A 15550-nucleotide genomic window follows, 5' to 3' on the forward strand; every position below is an offset into this window, starting at 1 on the left:
CCATCCTCATCCCTGGTCATAGTGTTCATAAACTCATAGAATTGTAAGTTGGAAGGGACACCAGAGGTCCTCTAGTCCAACCCGCTGCAATGAAGGAATCTCAGCTAAAGCATCCATGGCAGTGAATACTTCTTCATTGAAGCTCCATACAGTAGAACTGGCTTGTGGGATAAGTGTGCCCTCTGTTTAGAACAGTAGCAGCGAAGGATTTTAAACTTGCCTTTTTGCTTTCAGCCTAGATGAATTTGCCTGTTGTGAGTGACGTTAAAGAGACATACAGCATTTGTTTTCACTCGTGAATTTTAAATCCTGGTGCGCTCTTCTGATTTGCTGATCCGACAGTGAACTGCCATAGCTTTTAAGGAGCTCGGCTGGCTTTAAAAACACTTGGTCAGCGTGGTTATCCAGCAAAGGTGTCTGGAACACATTAGCCAGCCATAGAATCTGTTCACAGCTGCAGTCCCATTGGTGAGGTCATGTGACATTATCTGGCCTTTGTTTCCCAGGGGTTGACCTCTGCTAAGCTGCTTGCGACCTCTCTAAAGTGCCCAGCCAATGAAGAAAGAGAGGATTGCTCTTAAGAATTTGTTGTTTTAGATTAGAGGCACAACTGATATAACAAATAATCAGTTGTAGACTCTTGGATCGAGAGAGCAAAAAAATTAGACGGGGGTGGGGGAAGCAGGGCAGACTGAGCGTGAACCGTCTTCAGTTTCACTATTTCAAATAAATTGCCATATTCCTCTCCTCTGGGGCACACAATCTTATTTGATCTATAGCAGCCTGCTGAGCCTCTCTACCAAGTATGGCAATTATGTAACAAAGAGTTAATGACATATCCGTGTGTGTGAGAGACACACACACACACACATACACAAACAAATAAAAGCTGGTTTTAAATCATATCCCCTGCAGGAACGCATTGTATTGTCCTCCTTTCCTTGATCACTGTTCCCATCTCCTTCTCACAGATCGTCCATCAGAGTGTGGCACAAAACTCTACACAGAAGGTGCTTTCCTTTACTACAACTACCCTGGAAGATATCCTAAAATCGTTTTCTGATGTCAGCGTTATCAGAGTTGCCAGCGGCTACCTATTAATGGTAAAATGAACACAATATTGCTTTGATTCTTCATAATGTTCCTGCGACTCGTTTTAAAGCAACCCATCATAAAAGCATTCCTGCAGTCACGTTAAAAACTGCATTTGGGGCAATCTCTTTCCTTCATGTCTGTATCTTAAGAGAACCTGTGGCTCATTTGAGAAAGTGCACATGTGGGATAGATGGAAGACAGGCTTGATCTCTGCAGTTTCAGCTAAGCCAATGTTTGGGGAACCTCAGGCCACAACCTATCTAGAACTATCTGACTCTCTGAACTCTTCCTAGCCCTCTCCCCTTTCTCTCCAGGATGAACGCCTCGCTGGCTCTTTCCTATACAGTCCTTGAGTGTTTTTATCGATTTGGAATATGTCTGTGAACTCTGATAATGATTCTTGCTTTCCTGGAGGGACAAAGTTGGGGTGGGGGTGAAGGGGGGGGACGTGTGTAGGAACCCCTGGCTTATGTGTGACTGGAATGCAGCCTACTGTACAAAGGTCACAGTCACTTCCCCCTCTGGCCATACCCAGTTTTGTCACCAAACCATGGTGGCCACTGGCATGTAGACCCCGCCCCCCCAAAGATTGCCGAAGAAGGAATGTGACCTGAAAAATGCTCCGCTCCCCCGAGTTAAACCATCTTTGCTAGCAGAAAAGGCGTGGTCAGACCTTTAAACCTTCCCCTTAAATAAATTCAGACAAGGCTCAAAATTTTGGTTTGGTTTTTGGCAGAATTTAGGCCACAACTTTATTGATTACAGCAAGTGAGTGGTTGCATAGGCTCTGGTTCGACTAGCTCTCTGCACCGTTGCAGGTAGTGCTGACCCAGGGCACCAGCATAGGTCAGCCTAGGGTGAACACCTGGATAGGCGGAAAGCCAGGAACAGGCTATCTCCACCACCCAAATGCTCCCCTGGACTCAGGCACGGGCACAACCCCCTCTCAGGGGTTGACCAAACCATCGAGTCCCTGGATTCCTTTAACGGAATACCCTTCACATAGGGATGGTGAGAGTGTTCCCCCATCCCTATCAACTGAACCAGAGCCTATCCGCAACCTTACAAGTTGTGATGATTTGCTACGTAGCAGGTGAAACCCAAATGGCACCAGCCAATCAGCCAAGTGGGGAAAATTCCTGCTGTGCCCCTGTCCCAACGACAGACGACACACGGCGGCATAGCAAGGTCAAGCGCGCAAGCCCTAAATATAGGGAGAGGTGGGTGGGTGTTCCGATGCACGCACCGAAAGAGGAAGCTCTGGGTCATGTGCATAGGTATATATAGGTCCCTTGATCCGTTTAGGCTGCATCCCATTGGCCTGATTAAGCCCAGCATCAAGGGACCTACCAATTGGGTGTTGTGGCTATCCAAACGTACCCACCCACAACACAGGGTTTGGTTGCCAGATCTCACCGCAACACGTGCCCTTCTCAAGGGAGGACCCGATATGCCTGAGACTTGTCAATCTGAGTTCAGACTCTGATAGTATTTGAGGAGAAGGGACCGTTGCTCTGGCTCAAAACTGTGCCTTACAATATCTGTGTCACGTAAAAGTGCATTTCATAGGCGAAACCTTTGGCTACAAAGGGGAAATGTTAAAATGTGGCTTGCTTTGTCTGAAATTTTGTTTTAAAAGACCCAGCCAACCAACCAACTTTCTTTTGCTCTGCTTTCAGCTTGCCTATGCCTGCTTAACCATGCTGCGGTGGGACTGTGCTAAATCCCAGGGTGCCGTGGGGCTGGCAGGAGTCTTGTTGGTTGCACTCTCTGTAGCTGCAGGATTGGGCCTCTGTTCGTTAATTGGGATTTCCTTTAATGCTGCCACAACTCAGGTACTGAATGAATAGTTATTAAGAGTTTGGTCAATTTATTTGCCAGGATGAATCGCTGGGGGAAGGAATGTAAAGAGCTCTGGAGTTGTACCTATGCTAGCATGCCAAGCAATGGACATTTCACTGGTTTAAGCTGAGTGAATAACCTGTGGTTAGTCAGCATGCAGACTGAAGGGGGAATGTGTGGTTGTTATCTGCATTTTAAGGAAATAGTAGAACTGTAGCTTCAGCATAGATATATACATAGGTAGAAACATCCCACAAGATTCAAGTGGCCTATAATTTCGCTTTAGGATTTTGCACAAAAAGAACAGAGCTTTCTGTATCAGGGTTGTGTATCAAGCATTAGAGGGGAACAGAAATCTGCGTGAACAAATTTGGAAAATTATCTCAATTAGCTGGCAGGTCATAATTACTCAGGCGAGTCATAAGCCTCCTATAAACACACTTGGTTCTTCTTTCCTTTTCGTGCAGGTTTTACCCTTTCTTGCTTTAGGAGTTGGTGTAGACGATGTCTTCCTTTTGGCACATGCATTTAGCGAAACTGGGCAGAACAAGAGAATTCCATTTGAGGTAACAGCCAATTGTTTGGGACAATGCAAACCACTATATCTGAGCTAGAGGTGTATGTATGATTCGTAATGCAGGTAACCAGGATTAATCATGCCTTCTTAATTTTTTGTCCCGAGTGAAATTTCTTAGATCAGATATTCTGGCAACAAGAAAACATCTATTTTCGTATCATTCACAGTAACAAATGATACAGACGAAAATGTATCATTCTGGATAAATTTTGCACTCATTTTCTAGAGTCTTGTGAAATAACTGATGGGTAGCTCATGCCAAATCTACTGCGCTGCAGAATTTTATTTTCAACATGTATTTTTAGTGCCGGTATGGCGTTAAGAATACAATCATGTTGCCACTTTTTATGGATAGTATTGATTGTGTCCTATAACTGTGCATGTCTGTCTGAATGGTCTATATTTCCAGTATGCAGTAGTATGGTATTCTACAACTTTATATGTATTTTTCAGGACAGGACAGGAGAATGTCTGAAACGCACTGGGGCGAGTGTGGCCCTTACTTCCATCAGTAATGTTACTGCATTCTTCATGGCTGCCTTAATTCCCATCCCAGCTCTACGGGCATTTTCACTCCAAGTAAGTTTATGAAGTTGTTTGCTAACACCAGAATTGTTCTTTATCCTCATCAAGCTGACTGTGGTTTGATGTTGGCATCTAAGATGTAATGTGATCCAAGGCGATGGTGCTTGGGAGAACAGAGCAGAACTTTCCACCAGCAATTAACTCATCGGGTGGTTCTTTCTGGGTTGAGAATAATCCTCATCACAGTTCTATCAGTGTTAGTGTAGACACCTAGAGTAATCTTAGAGGTGCGTCACTCACAGAGTGTCCTTGTTTTCACGTACATGGTGGACAGAAAGTGCACTTGGCGGTTATGTTGCCCTTATTTCACAATGCCTTTGTTTGAAACATGGTACAGTCCTAAATGAGAAAATGTTGATTCAGCCCTTGGAAAAACCTTCCTGGGCATCGTTGGCTTAATAAATGTTTCAGGGATTTAGCCTTCCTGCATTCTGTGATTCTCATCTGCGACCCCACTGCAGATCCCTCAGTGACACAAAGCATGCTTGGCAGTAACTGGGGCGCTAGAGCTTTTCTGTAACAGAAGGCACTTTCGAATGGTACAGTACGATTGCATCTTGTGCGGGGCTTATGTTCCAAAGATGGCACGCATCCTTACCCTTCTGGAGCCCTCATTGAGCAAGTCTTGCCCCCCAAGAAAGGCAGAGTGCTTTTAGAGAGAAAGCGGGACATGCCTGATAAGCAAGGCAGAGAGACCTTGAAAGTTATTTCCAACGCTGGGAAAAACCAATGCAAAAAGAGCTTTTAAAGTGTGTATTTAATTTGACTTGTGTGCATTTAATTTGCCCAGTTTCAACCAGCCTTCAATCACGCAAGGTTGAAAGTGCACAAGTTAAACACATGTAAGGTGTGATTGTGCTGTATTTTGATGTTCAGTTCTGATGGTTATTATGTAATCAGCCTTCCTTTTTATGCTATTTTTATTTATGGTTTGGTTGACTCCTGGATTGTTTCATATTTTACAACTATTGTTTTTCATTGTTAGGCTTAGAAAAATAGGTTAGAGATAGGATTTTAAAAAATATATATAGGCTGTGCAAAGAAAAGGTTATGGTTCTTTGTTTAGTCACTTAGCTCTTTGCGTACTACTGCGGTAGTATTTTGATACTGATTTCTGGTGGGAGCTGTCCACTCTATTAAGGGAGCTGTCCACCAGAGAGGAAATTGTGTGGCCAGCATGACCAAGCCTCTTCTGGCGAACCAGAGCAGTGCACAGAAATGCTGTTTACCTTCCCGTCGGAGTGGTACCTATTTATCTACTTGCACTTTGACGTGCTTTCAAACTGCTATAAAATGTTGCTAAACAACATTGATCATTGCTCTTTTTCACTTTAAACAATTGCCCCAGTATCTGAGATTGTGCCACATTCTTTTTAGCACTGGAATTGAATGCATGAACTCTGAAGGCTACACCTATGTGTAAAAGCCCTGCTGTTACAGAACACTGTAATAGCAATAGCACTGCATTGCTGACCCATGTTTTCCAGGAGTGCTCTTCTCCAACTGTGCTAAGCAGTGTGCACTGGGAATGTAGAATTCTGGGCTTGCAGAAGTTTCTGTGGATATTCTTCTCCCACTTCGCCCCGCTCAGATCTGTACTCCAGAAGTATAGGTTAGCTCTGATACAAATCAGGCTTAATTTATAATATGTGAATGGGCTCTGAGTTGACTCTTGCATTATAAAAGTGTCAAATACTGAATTTGCAATTAAATCTCTTTCCTGGGACTAGAGTATGCTCATGTGGTTAACATGATGCTTTTGTGACCGTTCTTGGTACATCCCTATTTCTTCTGTAGTGGAGGAATGGAGCTTATACATGAAGTTCTTTCCTTTCCATTAGCTGATAAAACAAAAGCCGCTGCATGTATAGACTGATGCTTTTGAATCTAAAATCTCTTCAACAGAGCCCTTGTGCCACCTGCAGAGTGTATATGTGTTCTATGAATACTAGTGGTCAACATGAACATTTTTGGAGGGTTTGTATGTAGGTGTGCATGTGCCCTCGTCATGCTTTCTGCTTCATAGTCATAATCATGATATTTATATTTTTCCAAAGACAAAATTAAAAAGCATGGGTGGGTACTGCTAGGGAAGAGCTCTTTGAAAAGAGCTCTGGGAGGCTTTCCTGCTGGCACAGCTCCAACACAGAGGATTTATAGCTCACTCTGACCTTGGTAAAGACTTGGTAACTGTACTTTCTCAGCAGTCATTTTTCTTCCCTTTCTGTCTGGCTCACCAATCATTTTTCACTCTACTTGACCCTTGACCTAACTAGAGGAAGCAGGAATTACAATTTTTCTTAATACGTGTTGCAACTATTGTGGGAGACACACACACACACACACACACACACACACACACACACACGTGGTTTGTAAGCAGTGCTATGAGAAGAAGTTATAATCTTTAGCACTAAGTCAGGTTTTTATTGAGATCTCTTCTAATTATTGCGAGCCTGTGCTCATATTCTGGAGTCCCCTCAGAGTAGCAAAGGCAGTTGTCCCCCCCCCCCCCCCATTCTTTCTCCCTTTCGCTGTCTGTATAGGACTTCTAATTTTGTTACTTTAACTATGGGCTCTGAATCGCTGTGGTCTAAACCACTGGGCCTCTTGGGCTTGCTGATCGGAAGGTCGACAGTTTGAATCCCCACGACGGAGTGAAGCCCCCGTTGCTCTATCCCAGCTCCTGCCAACCTAGCAGTTCAAAAGCATGCCAGAGCAAGTAGATAAATAGGTACCGCTCCAGCGGGGAGGTAAACGGTGTTTCCATGCACTCTGGTTTCTGCCAGGGTGTTCCGCCAGAAGCGGTTTAGTCCTGCTGGCCACATGACCCGGAAAGCTGCCTGTAGACAAACACCGGCTCCCTTGGCCTGAAAGCGAGATGAGCGCCGCAACCACAGAGCCTTTGGCTGGACTTAACCGTCCAGGGGTCCTTTACCTTTAGTATGGAGCACAATTTTCCATAGTTATAACATCTACTTTTGCGGATGAGTTTCCCGCCATGTCCACACAGAGGCAGTCCCATGATCTGGAGAAATGTGTGCTGCACTCAACCTCATTGCCACATCAGAAGCAGTAGCAGCAAGAGAGCCCTGTTCTCTTGGGAGGGGGCATTGCCCACAAGCATGTAATCTAAAGCAAGTGTATATTGTTGAATCATGAATAGTACCCTGGGTTCCACCCCCCCCCCCCCTTACAAGGCTGTTGAATGCTCACTTCTTTATCCTCGCCGCCATTCTTGAAAGCTGATCTACTGTGCAACTAATAATTCTGCTGCAAATGAAATCAGCATATGAAAGGCATGCTTGTGTTGTTAAATCTGTAATTCTTCCGAAAGAAAGAATTTTAAAAAATGGATTGAAGCATATTCTCAGCAATTCTGAATTGTCTTGGAATGTCAGGTTTGGGGCATATTTGCATGGTGCTCAATGATTTTCAAACTGACATGCCTTAGATTTTCAAACTTAAAAACCAGTCTCTAGTAAAGCTTTGGCCCCTTGGAACATCAGCTTATTCTTGTGTGCTATCGTTGTGCTTTACTGCATATCTCAGTTGCCCATCTTTTCATGCATCTGGTCATGATTTGTTCTTTCTCTCGTAAATAATAGGCACATTTTTGTGCACCACTCAGGTTTGTCACTGCAGACCTTTGTGCTCCAAACCACTTTTTAAAACGTTGGATTAAAAAAACCAGTTTGTACTACTGAGCTAAGAACTGCTGCACTGAGACCTAAGTAAAGTAATAATGTCCAACTACTATGTTCATGTGCTGTAATACAAAGCATGTCACCCTAATCACGTTATATGTGGCAGGTGGAATTATATGCAAAGGATTTGTATTGAAAATCCATGGTTATCAAGCATATTAGAAAAAAGCAAAGAATAGCAAAAAGAGAAAGAAAGGAACCCCTTGTCAGCAGTTGATATATCTCTTATTTGTTCCTTACGACTTTGCCAGGTGTGGCCAAATTCAGGTGATGCATTTAATTACAGTATTCGAAATCAGCTGGCCATGCAAGCGGCTTTTGGGTGGTCTGTTTTTAAACGTGGATTTATCCACATTTACAGTCCTTCGCCCTGTCTTTGTCTCATTCAGATTTGTTTATTGAAGAATTCCTGTCTGTCTCCAAGACCTTCCGCTGCCAAAGTTAAGAAAGCACAGCAATATAACAGGTTTTTCTTTTTCTTTTCAGCAATGTTTATTTCTGTTCATCTCGATAGGAGCCTAACCAGCAGATGGGCTTAAACAGAGTGTTGCTTTGACCTTTCTCTATCTTTGTTCACTTTCCTCAAGACATTATAAGATAACAATCAAGGCTTCATTGGCTTTTGAGGCTCAATATCTGTAAAATAATCCAGCTGCTTAGAGAGAATAAATGGCTTCCTGACAGGGTGAAAACCCAACTTTCAGTCTTCCATATCAATGCCTGTTTCTGAACTTCTTTTGTTTCAGGCAAGGTGGTACATTCTCCATACCACCAGGCTGTTGATTTAGTTCAGTTCAAATGACTATCAAAGGAGGTGCTGATGTTTCAGATGTGAATGATGGATCTCTCTGAAACTTTCACTGGGTTAGCCTTTGTTGCTCAGTAACCGAGTGCCGCCAGTGTGGAAGTCAGATCCTCAAATTGTATCTGTAGTTATACTTTTATTTTGTGTACAGCAATCAGTCACCCTCTTCTGAACACCCATATGTGAACTGCTTCCTTTTGGAATTCTTTAGTACTTTATCAGCTTCGATTCAACATCTGCAGATGTATATAACTTGGTGCTCCTGAAATGAATCTAGACACATTCACTTCTGAATATGTGCACACATTACTTGTGCCTGTTTTCAAAAATAACAGTTCATATTGCTCTTTTGCCAAAGGAAAAAAATACTGCTGAAAGTGAAAAAAGGAGGAAAAAATAATCTCTATTTTTCCTTTCCTTTTTTTTTTTTTTTACTATCCAGTCTAGCTATGTTTATGAGGTATGTTCAGTCTGGAAATTAGAGAGAATGCTCAGGAGAGTTTGGCCCACAGTGAAAAGCAGTATCCGGCATTTGCCAACAGAGAGCTTATTTGTGTTTGAGGGAGGACACTGCTTCCCACTAATGTGAGGTGTGTGTGTGAATTTGTGGGAGCGATACAGTTTAGACAAGACACAGTGTTAACATACGCAACAAGGGAGGTGGTTGTAGCAGTTGTGCCCTAAATATTACGTTCCCTTGCTTACCTGTGTGAGGTTCTCTGTCCTGCACCTCTGCTTCTTAGAATGGAGTAAAGCTTGGAGTTGTGGCTGGCTGTGCTTGGAGTCCTAAGGCAGAACACCTGTTAGGGTTCTAGTATGAGAAATGTTAGCAATGCACTTAAGTTCCTGTGTGTTTTCTGGAAACAGGCTGTTTTGTGCTAAAGTGCCCTTTCCCAGCACCTAAATTCCCCCTTGTGAGATTGACATACTGCCAGAAAGTCTTAACTCCATCCTTCAGTCCCTGTCGTCTGAGTTGTTTTCTCTTGTTTGGGGTTTATATAGTGGCGCTGCTGTGCTGGGGTGCAAAGTTGCTCCGTATCTGCTATGGCAACGTGACATGGGGCAATTGTTGACATGGGGTGGCAATTTTTGAATTTCCTCCTCTTCCATTAAAATCAACAAGAGGGAAATTCTTTTTGACAAATCTGGGGCTGTGGCACAGCCATGAATTGAAATGCACACACACACCCCGCTCCATTCTACCCATGTCTTGCCCAAGGTTGCTCCCCATTTCTGCCATTGCACTTGCATATTTTCACCAACAGAATGGCTTTGCTGCCAGAGCTTTCCAGCAGTGAATCTATCCATAGCAGTGGCATGCTTGGCATAGCAGGGCCTTTCAAATCTAGTGCCCCCTGAGCAAGTGCTTATTTAGTATAAGATAACACCCCTGATCTAGGTCCAAAATTTCCTCTTGGCCAGTAGGTGAACCAGTGTTAGAAACTGAGAAATGAAAGCTAGGAGCTAAATGGCACCTTAAACCTAGGTTATGGGTGCAACGATGGAATGTCTAGGCACACTTTTTTTAATAACAAGAATACAAAGCTGAAAATGAACGAACTGCAGCTAAAATATTATGTTCATTGTTCACATGGTCTAGGTCAGGGGTCTGCAACCTTTAACACAAAAAGAGCCACTTGGACCCGTTTCCGAAGGGGGAAAAAAAGGGAGCCGCAAAACCGGGAAGGTGACGTCGGGACGGTGCGTGACTAACGCACGCACCGCCCCCATGTGACGTCACAGCCAGTACAGCGCCTGCCACAGTGGGGAGTGTCAGGGCGCACAATGCGCCTCCTCCCCTCGCTAGTATCCGCCCCGGAGCCGCGGCAAAGGTGTAAAAGAGCCACATGCGGCTCCGGAGCCGCGGGTTGCAGACCCCTGGTCTAGGTCCTTTCCCTGCTCCCCCCCCCCCCCCCGCTAATAATCTTAAGAGGCTTTTTTCTCCAGTCTTCAGAGACTGGCTGGAAATGGGGAGGCAGAAAAAGGTCCTCCTTTCCTTCCACTCTGCAGTTTTAATCTGAAATCTTAGACACAGTACTGCGCCCAGAGCTCAGAAATTGCTCATGCTAATGAAATCCTTTGTCGCAAAATGCGCCTAGAATAATGGGATTTTCGAACACTTGGGTCAACTGTATGTTTCTAAGTAAAGGTGATTCTGTTTTTGCACCAGAACTTCATGTAATTCTTAACAGTTGCTCATCACGGTGTGTATTGAATAGAACAGCATCAGGATTTGTCTGTACCAAATGCTTCATTTGAAAGGCAATTTGGAGCCTGTTTAGACAATACAGCTCTCCCTGGAAAAGTAGAGCCTGTTTGGCTGATCCTCCCCCACTCCTGAACTTCAGGACAAGGCAGGATTGATAATATGTCCTCCCTTTCACTGCATATAGGGACGCGGGTGGCGCTGTGGTCTAAACCACTGAGCCTAGGGCTTGTTGATCAGAAGGTTGGCGGTTCGAATCCCCATGATGGGGTGTGCTCCCGTTGCTCGGTCCCAGCTCCTGCCAACCTAGCAGTTCAAAAGCACGTCAAAGTGCAAGTAGATAAATAGGTACCACTCCGGCGGGAAGGTAAACGGCGTTTCCGTGCGCTGCTCTGGTTCGCCAGAAGCGGCTTAGTCATGCTGGCCACATGACCCAGAAGCTGTACGCCGGCTCCCTCGGCCAATAAAGCGAGATGAGCGCCAGAGTCGGTCATTATATAGAGTATAATGTCCAACGGGGTGAGCTCCCGTTGCTCGGTCCCAGCTCCTGCCAACCTAGCAGTTCAAAAGCACGTCAAAGTGCAAGTAGATAAATAGGTACCACTCCGGCGGGAAGGTAAACGGCGTTTCCGTGTGCTGTTCTGGTTTCGCCAGAAACAGCTTAGTCATGCTGGCCACATGACCTGGAAAAACTGTATGCAGACAAACGTCAGCTCCCTCAGCCAGTAAAGCGATATGAGTGCTGCAACCCCAGAGTCGTTCGTGACTGGACTTAACTGTCAGGGGTCTTTTACCTTTACCTTCACTGCATACAGAATATAATGTCCTACATGGGAAATCCATTCCATTAAACATGGCACCAACTAAGTTTTTCTCAGTTCTGACCCATTGAAATTAATGAACCTAAGTTAGCCGTGCCCATTTATTTCAATGGGTTTATTTTGAGTATGACGGTGTCCCTTGCTTCTGCACACTGTGATTTTGCCCATAAGCCTGAGATGGTCTCCCAATTTCATCCTTTGTTGCGGCCGGGTTAGTGGGTGATGCCCTCTGAGAAGGCTTTCTGTTAACGCAGTGACCAGAATTCTCGCCACAGAATATACATTTCTAGGACTGATTTCCACTCTCAATTCCTCCCTCATGAGCTACCTAGCAAAGAAGCATGCCGTGGTCTCTTTCCTGTAGCGAGAGCCCTCCATGCAAACACAAATGACTTTCTCTGTGTGCGCTTGCTTAATGATGCACAGTGTCCCATTTTTCCTTTGAGTGCGCTTAGTGGGAGAAACAATGCGGGCTGTAAAAACTCATTTGTTATCTTACTCCCAGCTTAAACTGAAATATTTAAAACCCCTCTTCTCCTTCAGCTTCCTTTGTTTCTGTCAAAAAGTCTTTAATTTTTACTTGTAAAGTCTGGGAGCGAGGAGGAGGAGGGCTCGAGGGGAGGAAAAGGCAACCCCTGAATGCCATTAGGAGCGAGCTGCAGATAGCAAGGTGAAAGACGGCCCGACAGGCCTCCTCATCTGCTCATCATCTCTGGCTATACAATACGCCCGCTCGCCTTGGGTGGTCTGCGAGGAATGGCAAATAGCAGCGCATACCTTGGGCAGGGCCCCAGCCTATGAGGCTTTCTCCCTCAGTGACTCCAGCACAGACTTCCATTATTTTATTTCAGTTAACACATGCAGCAGCAGCAGCAGCTGCTTTTTGAAGCGGCGGATTACTAGGGGCTTCTATTTCCCCCCCTTTAAAGCAAGTTCTGTCTGTAGCTGAGGGAGATACACAGGACTTCTGTACAAAATTTCAGAATTTGGGGCTTGTTTGCTTTTAAACCGGCTCTCGGTTAAATGCAGACCTTTTTCCTGCGCCGGCAACTAGGCCACAACTCTAAGGCCGCAGCCTCCGCCACCTTTGTTGATTTCCAAGGGGGAAACCTTGAGGCCCTTGGGTTCACACTCCTCTCTAAATGCTTCTTTATTTGAAAGGGTGGGTGGTGACGCAAGGGGCCCTTTCCCAGGGCTAATAGTTGGGTGTCCTGTCCCCAGCCCCCAGCAGACTCCTCTGAGATTTCCTACTGATATGCTGCAGTTTTTGTGCTGGGACTACATTCTCATTTATTTTATTTTATTTTTTAAAGGCGTTTTGTCGAGCAAAGGCTGTTCACCGTAATCAAGGAAATTGCCAGTGAAAAGAAACTTTAATGCAACTCAATAGCAAAACACAATATATTAAGCATGCCCAGCGAGCACTCAGCAGAATAGAATTGTACTAAAGGGAGAATTGTTGAGAGTTGGCAATTTCTGTAACTGGTTGTGTCATAGCTGTCAACTTTTCCCTTTTCTTGCGAGGAATCCTATTCGGAATAAGGGAATTTCCCTTAAAAAAAGGGAAACATTGACAGCTATGGGTTGTGTGACACATCCAACACAGTTTTGAGTTTTGAGGAGCCCTCAGCAAAGCCCACTCTCAGGCGGTGATGGGCACCATTTTGGCTTCCCGCAATGCTCCAAAGCGGTGATCCATCGGTTTGTTTTGGAAACTGAAGTGAGACAGGCTGAGCCAACTGTCCAGTGCTTCTTGGGGTGCTGGGGAAATGGGCAACTGCTCAAGGATGCTCTCTGTTAATACAATGACCCTAAAAACATATGAAAACTGGCTTCAGGCCACTGCTGCATTCATGCACCCCTGACCTTGTTGCCACCTTGGTGATGGCTTTTCTACCTCTGCTGTTGGTTCTTTCTTTCTGTGGGGGCTTTGAAGAGGGCAAGAGGGTAGCCAACCTTTGATTCGGCCCCTGTAGTTATCCCTTTTGAAAGCAGTTTGATTTCCAGGTGACAGTAAGCAGGTTTACCTCCACATTAGGGCAGAGTCTAAAGCCACATGATGCAGATACCTTGCTTAAGTGAAGTTGGTCTGGTTTGGACAGTACCTGCATGAGAAGCCATCCTGGAACTCTGTTTTAAAAATTATGTGCTGGTTAGTGGATTTCTTTCTTGAAGGACTAAAGTGGTGGTTAATGGGGCTTCCAAGGATAGTCTTAGTCAGTGGTTGTCTCTCTAGCCACATTGCAGTTGTCTGTCTTTTGAGCTTTGCTAATTTGCGAAAAATAATAATGTTAGAGTTAAATCATTAGCAGATATCTTTATATCTTTCTTCATAAGCTTTTGAGGTAGATACAAGGCCTCCATCAAAAGGTATATGTAATGAAATACTACAAAGAATATTGATTATAAAAAAAATCTCATGGTCCATTAGGAATGCAAAAATACTCCTTTAATCCATTCCAGCAAAATCTTGAGCACAAATGAGCCAAACTGGGCTGCCAAATGAAAGAAGTTTTTTTTTCCTTTCCTAAAACGTATCCTCCATGTTGTAAATATACCAGCTCTGCTGATATTCCCTGTCCTTCTCTGTTTGCTTCTATAGGCTGCTGTGGTTGTGGTCTTCAACTTTGCCATGGTTCTGTTAATTTTCCCTGCTATTTTGAGTATGGATCTGTACCGCCGTGAAGATCGGAGATTGGATATATTCTGTTGTTTTACAAGGTGAGCAGATAGGATGACTGCATGGACTGTCTTTAGCAACATAACATTTTGCTATTATTGATTGCATGGCCATGATCAAACTTCCTGTGCTCCAAGCTCATGGAGACCAAGATACCTGTCACCTCTGCATGAATGGAGAAACAAGCATTGTTGCCACATGGCTGGAAAATACAGCTGATAAAGCTGTCTACATGGTTAGAGCTGCCATGTAGAATGTTTCCAAAGAAGCCATCATGTTATAAATGCTGGTATAAGTCCACAGATGAATTTTCCTTGCAATTTCTGTATCCAAAGCTGGGTCATGGCATCCTTTGCAGAATGAAATATGGATTTCCTTCTCACAATTAGAGCTGCTTTTCATATGACAAAATCATGTATGGCTATCACTTTCCTTATAGTAAAGCTACATCTACACTGCATGTGTATGACAAGTGCACATGTGTCCAATTAGCTGTGTGTACTGCACAGAGTATATATCCATTGGAAGCCCTCTCTATGTTCCTTACTGCATATGCATGTGTCAAAATATGACAAATAATGGCTTGTTACACCTGCTTTTGTAGACATGTTTTATCTTCGACATGAACCCAAACTTTATGAAAAAGGAAATATTAATGGTGTTGTGTCTCTCCAGCAAGGTTTCCTTTCTTAAATTATTTAGCACTTGAATCTTCAGAAATATACTTTGACATTTTGCAGTGTGGCAGAGGGAGCCAGGTGAATCTCCTGGAGCAGGGAGTTCCATCAGCTGGGCACTACAGTGGAGAATGCCCTTTTCATGTATCCCTGCCACCTGAATCTCTGAGAAAGGCAAGATGCACAAAAAGGGCCTCCCAGGTTGATTTTGGTGTCTAGACAGGATCATATAGAAGGAGATAGTCCTTAAGTATCTTTGTTCCATACCATTTAGGACTTTAAAGATTAAATCCAGCACTTTGAATAGAGCCCAGAAACTTAAAACATATGGATATATTTACATGGATCAGTTAAAAGCCAGACAACCAACTGATCAAAATATGTTTAAACAGTTGATGGTATGAAACAGACACACACACACACACACACACACACAGAGAGAGAGAGAGAGAGAGAGAGAGAGAGAGAGAGAGGCTTTGCATTGCATATTCTATGAATCTATTATTTAATTATTGTCCTTGGAAGCCTTTCCCAAGCGGGTATGCTCCAGATATT

General features: G+C 44.1%; 1 protein-coding gene across 3 annotated transcripts in view; it reads left to right on the forward strand.

The window, feature by feature from the left end:
• The window catches only part of PTCH1 (patched 1), a 112293-nt gene that overhangs the window by 64997 nt on the left and 31746 nt on the right, over positions 1–15550 (forward strand). For all 3 annotated transcript variants that reach the window (XM_028748954.2, XM_028748955.2, XM_028748953.2), the window contains 5 exons: positions 972–1103; positions 2775–2930; positions 3405–3503; positions 3968–4093; positions 14241–14359. In XM_028748954.2, coding sequence (XP_028604787.2) covers positions 972–1103; positions 2775–2930; positions 3405–3503; positions 3968–4093; positions 14241–14359 — 632 coding nt within the window. The remainder of the gene's footprint in view (positions 1–971; positions 1104–2774; positions 2931–3404; positions 3504–3967; positions 4094–14240; positions 14360–15550) is intronic.

This window comes from Podarcis muralis, chromosome 11, assembly GCF_964188315.1.
Source record: "Podarcis muralis chromosome 11, rPodMur119.hap1.1, whole genome shotgun sequence".
NCBI classification, from domain to species: domain Eukaryota; kingdom Metazoa; phylum Chordata; class Lepidosauria; order Squamata; family Lacertidae; genus Podarcis; species Podarcis muralis.